At 52.4% G+C, this 17872-nt stretch overlaps 1 protein-coding gene across 1 annotated transcript; it reads right to left on the reverse strand.

Moving 5' to 3' along the window:
* Positions 1-537: 537 nt before the first annotated feature.
* On the reverse strand, positions 538-17209 carry SNX1 (sorting nexin 1). The gene is made up of 15 exons (XM_075505537.1): positions 17007-17209; positions 12322-12424; positions 11259-11395; positions 9887-9953; positions 8643-8686; positions 7447-7588; positions 6827-6905; positions 6016-6091; positions 4871-4984; positions 4625-4718; positions 3805-4010; positions 2273-2416; positions 1801-1881; positions 1256-1327; positions 538-935 (listed from the first exon to the last, which is right to left on the reverse strand). Exons 1-15 carry the CDS (start codon positions 17151-17153, stop codon positions 885-887), a joined length of 1557 nt encoding a protein of 518 aa, XP_075361652.1. The 5' UTR covers positions 17154-17209; the 3' UTR covers positions 538-884.
* Between the last annotated feature and the right edge of the window lie 663 nt (positions 17210-17872).

A 17872-nucleotide genomic window follows, 5' to 3' on the forward strand; every position in this document is an offset into this window, starting at 1 on the left:
GTTCCAAATCCAGCACACTCGGGGGGGTTTTTTGGAGCCTGGAGGTACCACAGGGATCCTGCTTGACAGGGACAAGGGGAAAGGAAACTGGGAAGTCAGCACAAGCTGCCTTTTCCTTTTTTTAAGGCAGAAGAAGGGGTATCGGTTTTGACAAAATCCACAACTGGGGTCCTGGGAGGGTTTGAAGGAGCAGAGCTGCCCCTTAGCCATAGGGGAAAGGAGCACCACAGCCCCCAAAGGCTTCACACTGGCTTCTTGGGTTCCAGGTACCCCCACAAACCCCACTGAGTAGGGCCCCTACACAGCCCCACTGAGCTCAGATCCTAAAAACAGCTGCACCAGGCTCATGCTCAGAGCAGGGCACAAAGCCAAAGCTTAATCAGGAGCCAGGACAGGTGGCTGGGGCAGTACCCAAGGTCACCCATGTCCCAGTCACAACAAGGCAGGAGGCGCCGCTGCCTCCCTCAGCATCTGCAGGATGGGGCCCCTACCCCTCCCCACCCCAGCCCATGAACAGACAGAGCCTGTTTGCCCTGATAGAAGTTTTATTACAGAATTTTAATAGCACTGCAGGAGTAAGATAGTCATTAGAGCCCTAAAACCCAGCCTGAAAAATATACATTTTACATATATCTTTAACCCCCTGCTGCAGGTCTGGTCTTAAAGGAGGAAACATTTCTCTTCAGTAAGAAAATATATGTTGCTAAATGAAAAATATACAGTTAGAAGAGTTACTGGCTTGCAAGCTGTGTGTCCAGGGGTTAAACCTCTACCAGCTCCAGAATGTTTAACTAGGGTTCATTCATGTGTAAAAGAGGAAGAGGTATAGTGTATATAAAAAAAAAAAAAGGCAAAGTTCAGGTACTCTCATTTGCTCAGTCCAATTAAGAAATGGCCTTGGCTTCGGGTAGGAATGCTTCCCAGTACTTCACCAGCTGCAGAGAAGAGAGAGGGAGAGAGTAAGGAGCCTGCAGGCACTTTGCCAGCACAGTTCAAGCCCAGAGCAAGTAGAGAAGTATTTTGGGGGGGGCAGAAACCCCTCCACAGGGCACACAGGTCCCGTCCCCCCCCCCAAAAGGCATCAAGGGGGATGCAATGCTTATATTTTGTCCTGCTCCAGCCTGTGGGGGTTCCTCCCTCCCCCCATGTAGGGAGCAGGACGTACCCACTGTGGGGATTCACACTTGAGCAGCGTGCAAACTCGCACTGCTGAGCTTTGAGAGGTAAAACCATGGCAGGGGCTGGGGCTACTCACCTGTTGCTGAGAGTTTAATAACGTCTCAAGGTATTTAGTGACATGGTTTCTGAAGTCCTTGGATTTCTCTTTCTGCAAGAGATGGGTGCAAGAGTGAGTACAAGGCTGAATGCACCACCACAACCCTCTAACTTTTGAGGGGGGGGAAGGACAAACCACCAGGATTTTCCTGTTCCTCCTGGGGCTCTGTTGGACAATCTCAGCTGCCCACATGAAGCAAGCAGTATGAGAGCAGGAGATGCTGAGGATGAAGCTCACCTCTGGCCACAGCCTGATGGCTCAGAGGATCTTTGCCCACCCAGCCTCATTTTGATGGATACGCTTCTCTGCATAGAAGCCCCCCTCTTAGCCAAAAGACATCAGCTCTGCCCACGGTAGCAATGCCCCAACTCACATGTGTCCAGATTTACAAATATTGCCAACCACTGTACTGGGAGCAGGGTCAGGAGCCAAGGTGACCCTTGGCTAGCCCAGGCTAGCTCAGCCAAGGCACATAGAGGCCAACAAGCTAGGGGGTTGCATGCCGAGGGCTGGGCCAAACATACCTCAAATCGTATCACTTCCTTGCGGATGACGGCAGAAATCCGTTCAAAGTCCCTTTCGTACTGTGTCACACGAGACTCCCACTGCAGAGAGAGGAAGCGTGCTGTTTCCAAGGGAGGGGAGGTGAAGAAGCTCTCGCTCCCCTCTCCAAGCAGTTTCACAGCCACGACTGTCCACATGAGATGAGCTGCTGGAGCAAAGCCTGGCATTTCTGCTCGTTGCCACCATGGCAAGCTGCATCCCCTGCTTGCTGCAAGCTGAGCAAGGAAGCCACAGGAGGTGGGACAGCAAGCAGCCCCTCCTGCAGCTTCTGTGGCTTCCTGCGGGGCATGCTTGAGGCTGGCTTATCCCTTGATGCAAGCTTGGCCACAGATGCCTGTCCCTTCAGCTCAAAAGGTCCCTTTCTTACTGCCCAGCAGCACAGCACGGAGGTTAGGAGCTGAGCAGAGACCCCGGCAACTTCTCACCCCCTACCTCAGAGATCTCCTCTTTGGCCTGCTGCAGCTTGTCAGGTTTGTTGGCCCAGAGCAGCCTGGCCTCCATCTCCCTCTTCTTCTGCAGCATGGTCTGGGCATCCTGCCATCGCTGCCAGGTCTTCATGCGCTGGTCAAAGGCTCCCTGAAAGGAAGGAGCCGAGACTGAGCTCTGCTCTGCCTTGGCTACCACACCAGTAGCAGCAGGCAGCTGCAAGGAGCTCTGCTGACAGTGGCAACCACACCTTTAGCAAGGGGGACATCAGCTAACAGCAGAGCTGCTTTATCAGTCAGGTCCTGAACACATCTCAGTGTAACCAAAGCTGACCCAGAACATGGACTTGCTCTACTAGCAAAGGAGCCCAGGTGCAACATCAACCAACTCACACAGCTTTGAGACCTTCGTCCCTACAGGGCTAGCAGCACAGGATTTGCCCACCTGGCTCTATGGTTTGGCAGGAGAGAGTCACTGGAAAAGCCCCAGCTACGCACGCAGTTCAGCACAGGTCTGGACAGGCCCCAGGCTACCTACTGAACTGGCAGCATCCCAAGCATGACATCTAGCCCGTCCCCAAGCTCTGCTGCCTTCCCGTTTCAGTCCTGCCATTGAGAGCAGCCAGTACAAGGAGCTACCCTTGCCTGTCCCACACTGGATCTCCACCACAAGCTCCTGCAGAGGTAAGTGCTCACATGTTTTTAGCAGGCCTGCAAATCACCAGCCCAAGCAAGGAAGACCCATTAGACTTCTGAATGGATCCAGCCAGATCGTGGGGAAGAGATAGAAAAGCAGAAAGTGGTGTCTGATAGCCTGGTCAGAAGGACAGAGCAGCCAAGAGACAGGTGAAGTCCGAGGCAACGCTAGGGCTCCTTACCAGAACATCCCAGATAAGTCTTATTACCTCCAGCACTATCAGAGATCTTGGTCCTGCTCTGGAGCACAGACCACACCTCCCAGTACAGACTGGCAGACCAAGGAGGCTTGTGCATACTCACTAGGCTGTGTTCTGGCCTCTGTAGCCTCCAGAAACAGCTGCTCAGAGACAGGACAAGTTTGGGGCAGGAATGAGTCAGCCTGCTAGACTTGCAGCTCACTTGGGACTGGTTTCTTTCAGCCTCCAGCAAGGCCAGTGCACCAGGCAGGCTGCGTGGACTTGACGACTCAAGCTCTTCCCAAGCAGGCGCTTGGCAGATCTATTTGCAACACCCAGATCACGGGTTACCTGCTCACAGACTCCGTGGTAGACACAGCCTTCACCTCTGGAAGGGTTGAGGCCACCTACAAGCCATGAACTTGCTCCACATCCCTGCTGGAGAAGAGCAGCACAGCCAGCCCTCGCTTACCCTACTTTAGATCTAGCCACTCCAACATGTGCACAACTGGACAAGCAGCAAGTTCACCCTCTGCCTGGAGAGGTCAGAGGCACACCATGCCCTGTGCTTGAATTCAGAAGGTGTGCCTCCTGGCACACCTAAGCCTACGATCGGTGCTAGGACCAGCAGCATAGGCTAGAGCTTGCCCCAAGGAGTGCTTACCCTTACAACTGAGAGGAGGCGGATGTAGTCTCCCAGGAGCTCGGCCAGGAGGAAGAAGTCATTGTTAGCCTGTTCCTGGTGCAGCTGTTCAATCTTCTCTTCCACCTCAGCCAGCTGGGACAGCGCCCGGGACAGGGCTGTGTTGTCCTCCGAGCTCCCCAGCATGGCCAGACTCTTTGCAAACTGGGCTGTATTCAATGCTAGCTCTAGTGAACGGAACAAGAGAGTCAACCGATGGGCCTCGCTACACCAGGTGCTCTGCAAGTAAAGCCCCAGCCTAGAGTTCAGCCCAAGGAGCTGCTTTTCTGTAGCCCCAGGAGACGTCAGCTGGAAGACCCAGCACTGTTTCAGTCAGAGCTGGCAGCTTCTGCAGCATGGCAGGAGGAGGGCTAGGCAACTCCAACCAGGGAGGAGAAGGGAAGCAGCAGAGTGGGAGGACAGGCACAGCTTTGCAGAAGTCAGCCAAAACATGCAGAGGAAGAAAAATCATCCCTGCTCCCTGCCAGAGGACAGCTCAGAATTAGTAATAAGAACAGCTCTGCGCAGGTTTGCTACGGCAGCCTTCATCCAGCAGGACACTGGTTCACTTCAATACCATCATCCTAAGCTTGTAGGGCTGGACAGAAGAGGTGGGATTACTGTTTTACTTCTGTCTCCCATGATGAAGAGACCGAGAGTCCTTTATAGTAAGGAAGCACTGTCATATCTTCTCAGAAGCACCTCCTAGGACACCTGCGCGCCAGTGACCTCCAGTCAGGCACCGCACAAAGCTCAACTGTTACACGTCAAGCTACAGAGCAAGCGGTACCGAGCTTGTTACCTTTCCTGTGGTTCACTAGCGTTTCGACAACAGCATGCAACTTCCGTAGCCGCTGGTCCTCGCATTCCACCTCCTGCAGCTTCTCCTCGAACCACTGAAATGGGAAACCCAGAGCTGATTCCCACAGACGGTATTGCTGCAGGGCCACGGGGCTTTCCTTGCATCTCACATCCAAAGCTTGAGCTGGGGAGAGCACACAGCTCCAGAGCGAGGACAAGGACAGCTCAGGGATGTCCAAATACTTACTATGTCCGATTCATTCATCTTGATGGTCATTTTACTGACAGCATCTGTAGCTTTGTTGAACATCTTCAGTATTCCTGCTCCACTCAGGGTCTGGGTGCCTACTGCTCTTGGTAGCTATAAAGAAATAGAAAAGTTTGCTTTGCCAGGAGATAAAAGCAGCTCGGAGAGCAGCCACCACAGTGGCATCATTCTCCCATGTCAGTTCATTGACAGCAGGTTTTCTGCTCACAGCTACTGCAAAGCATTAACCAGACACCACCCGACCGGTGGCATAGCCTGTACAATATTTCAAATAACAGGACTGGAGTAGTTTTCAAACAAATGAGGAGTTCCTAAACCTTACACTGTATCTGTGTCTACCTGTTCTACTTGGCTGAGGTAACAGACATCTGCAAGAACCAGCCACACTACTTTAATCCCCGAACGGAGGGCTGCCCAAGCTGCCACAGGTCACACAGGCATGTAGAAGTGCTTCAGAGCATCTCTCCAAAAGCCAGCAACAGTTTCCACTGCTGGGGGACACTAGAGTAGAGCAGTGCCTTGATGCTGGGAAATACTCCACATCAGCCACATTATTTTCCAGACAGAGCTGCATCTGCTCAGGAGCAAAGTGAGGTGTTTCCATGATGTCTGCTCCTACATCAGAACCCTCCAGCACAGCATTAGTGCTGGAATCACTCAGGCTAGGGTTTTCCCAGGGCTCAGCCTCTTTAAGACCGACTTCTCCACATCAGGTGCACAATTGGGCATGGTCACGCTCTCCTTGGAGGAGCAGGGACCATATTGGCCAGCTCTCCCTTAACATCTGAGCATCAGGCCAAGCCAGCACTGGACCCCCCTTGCTTCCAAACAGTGGGCTATGCTCCTGTCACAATTTCAGACAACAAAGACTACCCACGCTCTCAATGTGTGCTCCACCATGATGTAAGCAAGCTAGGCCAGAGCTCGTTATGACTGTACAGTGCTTAGACAAGCACTGACACACAGAAGAGTGTCCTGTTCTTGTCATCACTGGTTAAGAGCTCTTTACAGGGTTCTGCTGCTTCTTGCTGAGCTTTGAAGCATCACGCCTCTTTAACTGCTTGTGTATCGTTTCCTTCTGTACTTCCAAGGTACTTGTAGCTACATTACTCCACGCTACTGACCTCCTCCTTTTCCAAGAACTCCCTGACATCTGGGTCCTGCAACATTGTTGGATGGCTGACCACTCTCTGTAGGTACCTGAGGAGAGGAATGCACCAAGAGTTACTTCGGTTGTAGCAAACCTGGCTCTGAGCCATCACAGTGAGCTTGCAGCATGCTTGTTATTTACTCTGAAATGGCAGTTCAGTAGCTGGAAGTCAGGCCCAACAAGCTGTTCTCATCCACCCACCTACCTCCCTGTGGACTCTAGTGAGACCAGACTGAAAGACCAGACCTTTGATTAATACTTGCTACAGTATTAATTACTACACCAAGTGATCAAGATCCAGATTTATATCTTGAACAATGACACTTTTAACAGATCTTTTGGAGTCTGAAGCTGGAGGGGGATCAGCATCCTGGTGCTAACTACAACGGTCAACACAGGTGGCAGAGCAAAGGCCAGCTGTGGCTGTGTAGTTAGGGTGCAAGTTAGACAGAGATCGAGTTGTTTCTCACCTGATCTGCACTGTTTGTACCATTACTTAAAATCCATATTTTTGGGCTCCTGAGACAGCTCAGTTCTCTCCCTGCTGTGTCAGTGGAATTTGGCCAGATTTGGACCAAACACCACCAGAGACTTTTAAAGCAGGAGATTGTTTTACAGAGTCAAAGCAACTCTCTGTAGTTGCAACTCTTTGGCAGCCTCCAGGTTTGCTGCAAACCTAGAAGCAGACGGCTTTTCCCATGTAGGGAGGAGAGTGCAGCCATTCTGACCTTTCAGAGGTCCCTTGCTTGGTTCAGGCACAAGGGGATAGCTGTTGGGGTCTGTACCTCTCTAGAGCAGCCCGTCTTTTTTCTAGGAACTCTGCAGAGGAGGAGTCTTCTTTCCCAACTTTCACTTTGGTCATTCCTAGCACAGAAGGAAGACACAATTAATGAGTTGCTTCAAACTCAACACACAAGGTAGCACGGTCTGTTACAAAGCACAGGCTATCAGGGTGACTATAGAGGAGAGGCATTTTACAAGAGGAATTAGACCTTGCATCAGCAAGAGCTACTTGGAAATTTTAAATCTGCTTATGCCTAACGTCTAGCAGAAGTCGACATCCAGAAAAGAGGCGAAGCAATGCCAGGCAAGACTGGAAGGGTTACAGGTCTGGACTCAAGTGAACAGCAATTCAGTGACAGCGCAGAGGATAAGGTTTTACTCTACGTCAAGCAGGTACAGAGGCATCTACAAACTCAAACAAGGCTTTAAGCCCAGAGCTCCAAGTATGGAACCGGAAGAATTTTGTCTGTGCCACAGAACCCAGATTATTTTCCACACCTGCTTCCCATGGCTGCTCTGCAGCTTCCCTCTCAGCTTTGAGACTGCAGGCAGGCCTGTCCTTCGTGCACAAAGCTCGCCATCAGAAGGACCAGCTCTAGTGCTCTGCACCTCCACCACTCACCTATGAGACTCTTCTCGGGCGGTGGAGGAACGATGAACCCATTTTGGGCGTGCTTCTCCAACAACTTCTCATAGAGACCCAGAAAGTCACTGAACCTCCTTTTCACTGAAAACTGCTTGCTCCTGAACATTGGCATGCTCGTCTGGGGGAAGAGACGAGACTCAGATCAGACTCACCGAGGGAAGCTTGCCCCTGCACATACAGCCTCACTAGCTCTATCTGCTGTCACTTCTGGGGATGAAGTAGGACAGCTTGAGCTCTGCAAGATATGAGGAATTAATAGAGCAAGCTTCAGACTAGGTTTTCAGCAACTTACCTCCTAACAGTTCTCCTTGGACCAAGCAGCAGTATTAATGCCACTAAATAACAGAACAGCTGCTACTGCAGCCACAGGCTGCTTGATAAGCCCTGCCCATTGCCTAATCCCATCATCCCTGCTCCCCACAGGAACAGGGATCGCTGTCAGGTCAGACTTCATCACCTTAAGACTACAGGGGCCATCAGTGGCTTTTGGCTGTCTTTGCAGAGCAGGAGTGGAGGCTAACAAGTCCCCTAGTCCCCTTCACACACCATCAGCTTCAGACCACAGGATGACTGTAGTCCAGCAGTCACTGTACAGACAGCTAGGAACAACTTTTTGTAGAGCTCAGAGCAGCACCCCAAACCTCCAAGCAGGGCAACAGCTGCAGAAGGCTCGAATTCTTGCGACTAGTACAGGACAGCAGGCCCTGACATGAAACTAGCTACAGCAGCAGCTCTTCAGTAAGAGCTGAGTTCAGGTCAGCTTAATCTGATGCGACCATCGGCACAGAACCATTAGCAACAGCCCCAGTGTCTGGGGCTTTCCCTAACAGGTGTCATTCCTGCTGCTCACTCCAACACTGAGCACCAGTATCAGCCAGGACTGCAAAGAGGTAACTGGCTGAAGAAAAAAAAAAAAAAAAAAAACAAACCACAAACCACCACCACCAAACCAAAGAGACAGCCTCCTTTCAAAAAGGTTCAAAACCTATTTCTCAGCTAGGCTCATCCTTTGATCTGTAGGATTGGATTATAACTCCTGAATCCATGTACAAGGCATCGGACCTCCTGTCTATTTAGGTCACCATTGGCTTGGCTAAGAAAGGACGGTCCAGCTGTCTTCAAGTGTGGAAAAATAACGACACCCCATCTCAGGAGCGACAAGTTAAACATACCTGTGTTGACACTTTGTAGGCTACATACGCATTCATGCCATCCCCTACGGAAAACAGAAACAAGGCATTAGTATCACAAGATCAGCACTTTCCACTATCACCTGAATGCAAAGCACAAGGCTCCTGCAATCTTCTGGCCTTTGCCTCCTTCAGCAATTCCGGTCTTTGATCTAACAGAGTCCCAAATCTTTGCACAGAACCACAGGCAGCATCTCGCTGCAGGACTGTGGACCCCTGCCCACTAGGCATTTCCCTGACCTGACTGCTTAGCCCTCCTTTTACTTCCTATGGCAGCCAACACCGACAATCAGGCACTTGTTACCCTGACAGCATTTGGGCTGACTCCACGCATCTGCTCAGCACGCAACAATTCAGCGGCTGTACAGCACATGAAGCAGTCTATTCAGACTATGCAAGTCAGACGGCCCCTGACTGCATGTGGTTGGATTCTGAAACATCACAGGCAGTTTTCTCCAGCTAACACAGAAATCCCCTTGTTTGGCAAAGGGAGGGCTTACCTGGTAGTTCAACTGAAGGCCATCTGCAGAAGTCTGATGCCACCCCTAATATACCTCTGATTTACAAGTCAGTGCACCTCCCAGCTCCAGAAATCATGAGCCACGGAGTGAGAACAAGCTGCCACTTGTGAGGCTGCTCCACCAGCTGGGATCAGAGGTTATTTGGGGTTCTCTGCACCCCAGGGACTGCCACATAGCTGGCCAAGTTCCTCTGACCCCCACTTTCAACAGAGAGAAACCCTCTTGCTTCTCAGTTTGAAGCCAGAGCTGCTTCCCTGGCTGCCAGAGCATGGAATAATACACTTAGTTTTAGGGTAAGGCAGTTTTGCCTCCCCCCTGCTGCCTGCACACAGGACAGTGCTGCCTGGAGGTCAAGTCAAGCTGGTCACCACAGCTCTAGACACCAAGCTCTGCTACTGCAAACATCATGTTTCACCCTCCCAAAAAACCCACTCCTGGCTCCCTGCCTTTGAGGTCCTGGCTTTCCAGAACCTGCTTCTGCCTTGCTGGTTTGCGACCTAGGCATTTTGCTTCGTGTAGCTTCATTTCTTCTAGATGTTGGAAGAAGTCTTGGAGAAGTTACTCTGGGATCAAGTTTGTGCTCACAGAGACAGCTCAAAAGCTGGAGCTGTGGCATGTGGAGGTGATAGCTGCATTCAGTCCTACTGCCAAGCCTAGCTTGTCTAACTGTGCTTCACCACGCAGCAGGACAGGGTATTAACTCACCAACTTTCTCTGGATCACTCACTCCTACAGTCAGCTCAAATTTGTCCTCCTGTTCCTCTTCCTCCAGCTGTTTGGAGTAAGCACACAAGGACAGCAAGTTAAAACTAGAAAGCCAGACTTCAATCCATCCCAAACCACGAAGTCCCATACATTACAGGGAGCTTGTCACACTGCCAAGGCATCTTTGGCACTTCAGTCTGGCCAAGGCCATTCTATAAAGCCCTCAAGCTTCTCACTTGTGTCCAGACTACGTGTTTCAAGGATCCCAAACTGGATTTGTCTTTACAATACTGCTATCCACACAGACCAATGTACAAACTGCTCAGCCCCAAGGTGAAGCTCTGCAGAGTCCAGCCTCAGCTCTACACAAGATAGTTCCCTTTGGACTCTTTTACATCACAATTTCGGTTCTCATCTGAAACAGTGCAAGACACTGAACCTATGCAGAAGGTAACTTGTACTCTGTAGGCATGCACGGATGGAGAGCCAGGATAGCAACTGGCAGATCCAGTCTGACCAGCTCTTTCAATCATACCCTGCTTTGCCAAGGGCCAGTCCGTGGTTCTACCAGCAGTACTGCCTCTGACAGACCACAGATGCTTCAGGCTTGCTTAGAGAGCATTGCAGTGTCTCATTAGTGGAATGGTATTAAAGGACTGGGCAAAGCGGAGCTGAGACTGGCCTCAAACAACCTTTGGTCTATGAACCTGAAGGTGACAGTTTATCGGTTCGCTGATCAGCTCAGCATCCTGGCCTAGTTCTGCGTTGCTCCTTCACTTAGGCCAGTCTGAAGGCAACCTGAGACACTACTCCTGAGGATACTGCAGAGTCCGTTTTCACGAGCTCAGGGGTGCTTGGGGCAGAAAAGGAGCACTTTCCTTGTCTCCAAAGTAGTTTCAGTCTCTCTACAGGAGAAAACCCAGATTTAGGCCAAGTACCACCTGATTAACCGGGCTTGGCAACCAGACTACAAGTTCCACTTAAGGACCCTGTGCTCTCATATCACACTGCTTCTTTTAAAAAGATGGACAAGAGCAGCTACACCACTTGCCCCATCTGCAGTGATACAGCATGCTAGAGCTCCGAGTCAGAGCTCAGACCCTCAGAACCAGGTCAGCCACTTGCTATTTCAGCTTTGGCAGCAGTCTGCACCACCACACCAGCAAGAATGCTGACAGGCTGACCTGAACCCCACTTCAGCTGTATCAGTCCCAGACTGATGACCTGACATACAAGCCAGGGCATCCAATATGGCAACTACATTAATTGCATCATTTAAGATGCATGTTTACAACTAAGTAAACAGACAGGTTCTTACCAATTACAGTCTGAAACCAGCAGGGCAAGTTGGAAAGCTCAGAGTAATTCTCACCTCCTCATAGCTCTTTGGAGGGTTTCTAGAAGAAGAGCTTGCAGCTACTTCTAATGAGGGGGCAGGATTGGATGCTTTGGCCAGTTCCTTCTTCTGGTTGTTTTGCGTGCTGTCTAGAGACAACTCTACAGTGGCATCTGTCAAGAGAAGTTTGCAAGGGTCAGCCTCTCTACATTGGGTTTCTGGAAAGGTAATGAAGGCAATTTCAATATTCTCAGAGAGGTTCATGGGATCTAGGGAGTAACGACAGTCTTAATTAGGAAAAAAAAATCCATAAGGAGGACACCTGCAAGCATTGGGAAGAGCACGACAATGCATCTTCACCACAGTTAAGAGCATTTGATCAATCCTGCTGGAGAACACTAAGTTAATCCAATGACCTTCTTATTCTAGAAGGAGCCAGACATCACGTCCTTGCTATGTGCTAGAGGAGCTGCACACTAGAACAGCTAAAGCCGAGCTGGATTTTTACACAGCATTTCGGCCGGCCTGGAAAGTAGGCTCCTTCCCAGTAACACTTCTCCACACAGAGGAAGTCAAAACTTTCATCTGTTAGCAGATGTCTCCAGAACCGACTCTCAGATGCCTCTGCCAGAGGCGTCCCACCATGCCAGGGCTGGAGAAGGTCTGACCCTCCTTGTTTTCCCCTGCTAAAGGGTGTTATGTTTCCTGTTCCTTGGGAACAGCCATGTCTTGACTAGAGATGCTTCCTCCACCTGCACGGAGGGAGGAGAAGGTAAAGAACAAAAAGCCTTTTAACTCCGGGAGGACGCCACCTTACAGTTTAAGGCAAAAAAACTAAAGCAAACCCCATTTTAATCCTCTTCAGCTTCCAAACAGTTAATCCTGCCACAGATTATGCTAGAGACGTGGAGGAGGCTACTCCCACCTTTGCAAAAACACCACCAGACCTTAGTGCTTCCAGAGCAGACTGGAACACAAATTTGAGATAAGGACCTGTGATAGTCCAGAAATATCCATGACCTGCATGTCATGCTTAAAAGCAGATCATTCCAGGCTTAGAGTTCAGAAAGCCCCAAACACCCAGCAGATACAGACCCACCTGCAAATAAGTCCTGATCATCTTGCTCTACATGAACCCCATTCTCTTTGGAGATGCTGCTCACAGGGAGAAGAGATTCCCTTTTCGGTGCCATGGGCTTGCTCTGTAAAAGAATTAAAAGCACATAAACAAGAGGTTATTTACATGGAGGAATAGAGGCTGGAGGACCAAACAGATCACCTTCCTAGCCGCTGCCACACAGGGTCACTACTATGAATCTCATGTGAGCACAGTGGCCAGAGGACATCACAGACTGCTTCCCTTCCACCCACCCTTGAGCATTACGATCTCTGCCAGCAACGCTATACCGAGGCATCTGAGCCATTAAGGACACTGAGTGTCACACGAAACTTCAGAGCCAGTTTTGACCCTGATTTTTAGCAGAACTGGAGCAGCTAGCAGGTCATTGGGTTGTGCCAGCCCACAAGCCAAGCATCAAAGCTCCAGTCCTTCTGCTACAGGTGTCAGGAGCAGTAGGCAGTCAAGTACACACAGGTGCTCCTGTTTACAACACCCAAAACACACCCGGCCACACCACTTCCAGGTAGTGACTTGCACACCAGCCTAATGCTGCATCAAGGCAGGTGGGCAGCACTAGGGAGCCTCCTGCACTTAACTGTAGTGAGCCGAGCACACTGCCAACAGGATATCCCTTGAGAAAGCCAGGATGTCACCGCTGGCAGCAGACCCACAGCAATTTGCTTGCCCAAAGGCAAGACGCTGGGGACCACGGGAGCCTTGTCAGCAGCTTAACTTGTGCTAGCAGTTAAACCGCCACCATGAGCCAAGCTGCCCTTCCCCAGAGGGCTGGTTAGGGCCCACATGAAGGTAGGTAGGCTGTGCTTTAATGTAGCAGCTTACTTCTACTTCCAAGTGGTGCCAGAGGAGCTCATGGACTTCGTTGCCCTGGCACTGCTGGGAGCCGGCTTCATGGAGCCGTACCATTCCCTCCTACAACACCCCTCACAGCAGAGACAAGGCTGCCACAGCTGGACTAAAGCCGGGCACGGCTCTTGGTGTTTTGCAGAGTGATGCTGGCAGTGTCTTGCATACCATGCTTTGCGACCCAAAGCTTGTGCTCCCCACGTACGCTCAGCTGGGACAAGCCAGCCCCAGGGCCAGGACTTACAACACAGCTGATCCTGCCACAACAAACAGCCCCTTGGGCACACAGCTTTGCCAGGGGGAACGCCATCCCAGCTATGGGGAGCAGACTTGGGGACAAGGTGAAAGCCAAACCAAGAGCTTGTAGACCAATCAGTCCACCACACCAGAAGGCAGAGCTATTTCTGCATTCCTGCTGCAGGCAAGCGCTATGGACACCAGCCTCATGAATCATCCCTCATTTTGCAGGCAAACAAGCAAGTACAAGTTATTCCAAGCAAGAATCAGCCAGCAAGCACTATTCTTTAACGTCTTAGCAGAGAACAGAACAGGTCTTTGACGACCAGTAAATGGAGCACTATTAGCAGCGACTCTGAACTGACAGGCTCCTTGGCACTTTCTTCAGCAAGGAAACATCATTGGTTCCCACTGCTCCTGAAGGAGTAAAGTGGTGCTAACACAGCTCCTGTTTGAGGTGGGCCCAAGTCCTTGGGTACATAAAACATCAGCATTGTTTGATGGTGAGTCCTCCTGCATTTTATGATGTTTTCCTGGAGGAGAAAGCTGGGACTGCTCCCAGCTTGGATCAGAACAGTTATAGGCAGGAGCTACATTTGCTAGTGATGGAGAGTGGGAGCAGACAGACCCCCACCAAACATCACACCCAGACTCCCACAGGGTCTTCCAGACAGACCTCCAGAGGGTGGCCAAGCCAACAAGACTGCTACCACCACAGTGACCTCCTCCAGCCAGCAGCCAAGCCAACAAAAGGGCTGCAAATGCCACTGTGACCTACGTCAGGGACATTTGTAGCAGGTCTCGTTCAGATCCTCTGCTTCTGCAGGAGCTCTTCAAGCTGGTAAAGAAAACCCCACTCTACATGGAGAAGGTAAGGTGGGCTCTGAAGTTTCCCTAATGAGTCCTTTTCTGCATTTGAGAGCTGGGAGACTATCTACTTTTCTACTGTGACCGGCTTCTCAGTTTGCCTTAAATTTAGTTTCTAGGACTATGAAAGTACCACGCCCTGTTCCTACTTCTTCATCTGCCACTACGAAAGAGTCACAGCCTCTTTTAGATCAGCCCATGACACAACACCATCTCAGAGGCCTGATTTAGTGCACCCCAACCATCAGGCATGCAAGCAGAAGCTCTCTAGGTCCCCTAGTGCAAGCCCGATGCCTACCACAGGGAAGCAGACATTGGGTCAGAAGAGCCAGCAATTGAGGGCATCCCTAGAGAGGGCTGTAATCATGCAGTGATCCACCCTTCGTCAACAGATGGATGAGGTCCAGCTCTGGTTATATTTGTGTCTGACCCAAATGCTTCTTTGCTGGCTACTGTGTTATGGCTAAGTGCTGTCAAGCCACCTGAACACCAGCAGCCAGGTGGATCTGCCTCACCAGCCCAACTCCCCTGCTTCACAGAAAGTGTTTTGCTAACGCTCGAGGGCAGACAGACAAGCAAAGCCACTGAGTCACATAGAATAGCCAAGTATTAGTTATGACAGTTGCTTCAACAACACCACTAAGCACCTGATAAGCTGCTTTAACTTAACAGACTCCAGTTTCAGCAAAGGGACACTTTATTTGCACAAAAGCCTGCAGCAGTTGGCACTTGTCCGTTTTGGTAAGCTGCCTCTACCACAAAGCAACAAGCCACATACTACATCTTCCAGTTCTTCAATGATGAAAGGTCCTGAGAAGTTCAAGACCATCACCATGCCCTGGTGCTGGCCAGAGGTACCAGCATCTTCCTCTTGCAAGGCCAGGGTTGCACTTTCCCATGTTGTTTTCAAAACATTACTCTGCTGTTCCGTTATGCCCTGACCAATGTGAGAGTTTCATCCTCACAAGCTCATGCAGGGCAGAATCTACCCACACTCCCCAACTCTGCCTTGGTCCCTGCTGCTAAGCCACCTGCAGAAGACAGCCTGCTGCTGAGCAAGCATGGCTGAAGGATACCAGGGCAGCACCAGGTCAGGAGCTTCATCAGAAGTGGGGCAGAGACAGCTCCAGCTTTGTGCTGGTGGCAGAAGAAGCTTGGCCGGGCCGGTTCCATTCCCAGCAGCAGGCAGGTCCACATGTTTATGGCAGTGGTCTCCTGCTTGAGGCCTCCCTGTACCCAGCCCAGGGAAAACATCAGGGCTGGGAAACTGCAGACAGGAGAAGGTTCCTGGAGAGCTTTCTGCCAGAGACACCAACTCCTCCTGCCCTCCTGGCAGGAGCAGGTAGGCTAGAAAAACCCTGGGTGAGGCAGGCAGAGGCCACAGTGTTAGCCCTTGCAGGGGACGTGACCAGCCTCAGCAGGCAGAGCTTAGGAAATTAACCCTAGTACCTGCAGCATTCAAACAACCAGCCTGCTGGAGGAGCCAGCTTCTGCAGCCCCTCTAGCAGAGATCCTCACTTGCTGCAGACACCAAACCCAAAAACCTGAGGCCAGCAGCTGGCTGGGGAGGGATTCAGCCTGGGAAAGCACCAGTGAGTGTTTTAACTCTCCTCCTGTCTGCTGGTCACTGTCTGGAGCAAATGCTGGCACAGCTGGCCAAAGCTAGCATGAGTTAACACCAACAGCCTTCAACAATCAGGGATTCCACACAGGAGACTACTCAAAAAAAGGTGCTGAAATCCTTCACCATTCACACCTCCACCTTCAGCAGGGAATTTGTGCAGCAACAGTGACCTGGTTTGCTGAACAAGTACCACCAAGCTTTCCTAGCCCCTCCTGCAGCCAATTGTGCTGGTACAAGGCAAAGGAGATCACCAAGGTGTTGGTGACCCAGGGACATCAGATGCCTCCTGTCATCTCACCCCCGCTGCACGGAGGGGTTCATCACCCAATACCAAACTGAAGGCAGCAAGCACCATGCCAGCCACACCAGCACCCTCTGGATGTTGAAGGGACGCAAGCTGATGCTGGGGGAAGGAAGACAGGGCTTTCCCCCATGAAGTCTCACAAGCTGCATAGCAAAGATGCTGAGCAAGGGCCACCAGCAGGTTTCAAACCAGCCAGGCAGCCCACTCATGAGTTACTCTGACCCTAATCTGGGAGAGTAGCAGACAACTACCCCCAGCGCCATGGCCAAGCCACGCAGGGACATCTTCACACTGACGGGCTCCTTCGTGATGCTCAGGTTCTGCAAGAATTGACAGGTTATAACCCTGGGGAAATAGAGATCAGCTCAGCACGAGCCGTTCCGCAGTCCCGCAGCCAAGGGAGCCACCTGCTCCCCCAGGACCCACTCCCCGAGCACCCACCTTGCCCCTGCGGCACACCCCTCCACAGCCACCCAAGGCACCTGAGGTGCTCTCAGAGAGGGAGGAGACGCCGGGGTCCCTACAGGGACAAGCACCCTTAGACATCGCCCCCCTCCTCTTTTATATTGGGCGGTTCCCCCCTTTTTTAACCAAACCTGGAGAATGCCACGCCGCTGCCTGCAGGCACGGGGCCGCCCCTCAGAGAAGGGCCCACCTGCAGGCACCGCTAGGCCCAGCCCCGCAGCTCCTCCCTCACAGCGGCCGCGGGCCGGGCCTACCCCCGGGGCCGCTCCCGCTCACCCCTCCCCCACTGCGCCCCGCACTCACGGTGCCAGTGAAGATGTCCTCGCCCTCCGTGTCGCTGTCGGCCGCCCCCGGCGCGTCGCTGTCACCGCCGTAGGGCTCGGGGAAGGGCGGGGGGAGGCGCTCAGCGGGGGAGGGGGAGCGGGACCTGCAGACGCCACCTGACGCCATGTCCGTGCTGCTGCCGCTGCCGCCGCTTCCGCCTGCGACAGCCGCGCCGGAAACCGCCGCCGCCGCCTTAACCTGCCGGGGCGGGGCCGGAGGGGCGGGCGACCTCCGGATTGGGCGGTGCCTCCGCCCGCCCCGCCTTCCCCCGCCAGGGAGAGCCAATGAGCGCCACAGTTTTCCTCCGCTGGCAGGCGTCGCTCCGTCCCCGTGGAAACGGCCACGAGCCTGGGGGGGGGGGGGGGGGGGGGAAATGGCCTACCGGGATGTACCATTGCGCCGGCGGAGGGGGAGCATGTCCCCCCAGGGGCAGTGGGCGAGCCCAGGCCTGAGGGGATTGAGGGGGGCGGGGCGGGGGCCTCTGCGTGGGGAGGGCGGCAAGGGCGGGTGCACCCACGGGCTGGCACCGCGCATCTCCTCAGCGCCTGGCCAGGATGGCCGTGGTCCCCTCAACACCCCAGCTGAGATGGCCATGGTCCCCTCAATGACCGAACTAGCCTTGGTCCCCTCAACACCCCAACCAAGATGGCCATGGTCCCCTCCACTGAGGGGAGCCAGCTCAGACCCAATGCCCCAACTGAGATAGCCATCAACCCCTCGATGCCTTAACCCAGACACCATGGTGCCTTTGATGTCCCAACCAAGATGGCCACAGACTCTCTGTGCCCCAGCCAAGATGGCTGTGGTCCCTTCAACGCTCCTACCACAACAGCCACCCTCCCTTG

Source organism: Mycteria americana, chromosome 6 (genome assembly GCF_035582795.1).
Source record: "Mycteria americana isolate JAX WOST 10 ecotype Jacksonville Zoo and Gardens chromosome 6, USCA_MyAme_1.0, whole genome shotgun sequence".
NCBI classification, from domain to species: domain Eukaryota; kingdom Metazoa; phylum Chordata; class Aves; order Ciconiiformes; family Ciconiidae; genus Mycteria; species Mycteria americana.